The 1,391-nt window shown below is 48.4% G+C and overlaps 1 protein-coding gene across 1 annotated transcript; it reads right to left on the bottom strand.

Annotated features, from left to right (window-relative positions):
* Positions 1–534: 534 nt before the first annotated feature.
* LOC119923841 (vomeronasal type-1 receptor 4-like) lies at positions 535–1,122 on the bottom strand. Its single transcript, XM_038743052.1, has one exon. The coding sequence runs from the start codon at positions 1,120–1,122 to the stop codon at positions 535–537; it is 588 nt and encodes a 195-aa protein (XP_038598980.1).
* Positions 1,123–1,391: the final 269 nt, after the last annotated feature.

The following is a 1,391-nucleotide window of genomic DNA, read 5'->3' as shown; positions in this document are numbered from 1 at the left end:
TTTGGACCTTTTATTTACCCTAGCTTCGGGCCCACAGCATTTATTTAGGTATATGTAATTCATTTTAATGTGTGTGTGTCCCCAACTAGAATGTAAGCTCCTTGTGATCCAGGAACATATCTACTGACTCAGTTACACTCTACTCTCCCAAGCGCTCAGTACAGTACTCCGCACAAAGTAAGCACTCAATAAAAATGATTGATAGCTAGATTGTTCCGTATACAGTAAGTGCTCAATAAATACCATTGCTTTATTGATCAGTTGATGAGACTGGGGGGAGAGTGGCAGGAAGGAAGACACACTTAAACACAGAGAAGTCCTGTTCCACTGCATCTGCCCAACAAGTGACCTAGCTTCCCTCGCTCTCTGAGACAGACAAGGTGCCACTGATGCAGAGGGCCTATTCTCACTATCTGCCTTCTTTTGTGATTGAACCATTCACTGGTGGGCCCATGCCAGAGGTTAGTTCTTGGCAATGACCCGGTCAGCTGTGGGGTTCACGGAAAGGGAGGGATGTCTCTCCTTCCCCAGGGATCAGTGGTTCTTGGTGATCCGGGGATCACTGCTGATCAGTACCAGGGGGCAGAGGGCAGGGTAACACGTGGAGAAGAACGTTACAACACTTTCCAAATCAACTTCTCTTTGGATCACATACGTCACATACAGGGTAATGCCGCTATTGATGCAATAAAAACAAACGAAGCAGGAGGCCAGGAACAGGATGATGTGGGTGGCTCTGGTCTCTGCAGAGGATCTGGGGGAGAAGCTGGTCCTGCGGATGTGCTGGACTTGTTTACGGTGTCGGTAGAGGACAGTCACCATGTAGCCGCTGGCCCAGCTCATGAGGAGCGCAAAGATGAGATCTCGGACACTCATGGAACATAGAAAGGGAACTGAATGGATCATATTCCCACTACGGTCAGTGACACAGTATTGTGAGAAATATCTACGACCTACGATAGTGACATTTCTAATTCCCTGAGTGGAAGTAATCACCTGGATGTAGATCACCATGTTGAGGATCCAGAAGAAGAGGAAGGAAGGGAGGATGTAACTGGGGGCTCTGGATTTGAGCCAAGCCCAGTTGGAGGTGCTTGGACTGATGGTGATGGCCTGGAACATGCTTAGGTGGTGCAGATGGAAAGACCACGACACACTCTGTTAATGTACATGAGACTCTGACACCCAGCATCATTCAGAATGTCCTTCATCTCAAAGGCAACCAACATCTCTGGGACCCCACGGGTGATGTGTCCCAGTGTTGACCATGGTCAAGTGGGTGAGGATCAGGTCTATGGTTTTCCTCTGCTGGGGTTGAGTCACGAAAGCGTTGAGATACACCATCAGCATTGTTGAGTTGCCTAGAAAGCCAAAGGCAGTCTGGTAGAAAA

Source organism: Tachyglossus aculeatus, unplaced genomic scaffold (genome assembly GCF_015852505.1).
Source record: "Tachyglossus aculeatus isolate mTacAcu1 unplaced genomic scaffold, mTacAcu1.pri scaffold_293_arrow_ctg1, whole genome shotgun sequence".
Taxonomy (NCBI): Eukaryota; Metazoa; Chordata; class Mammalia; order Monotremata; family Tachyglossidae; genus Tachyglossus; species Tachyglossus aculeatus.
This window is presented reverse-complemented; position numbering and strand designations above follow the sequence as displayed.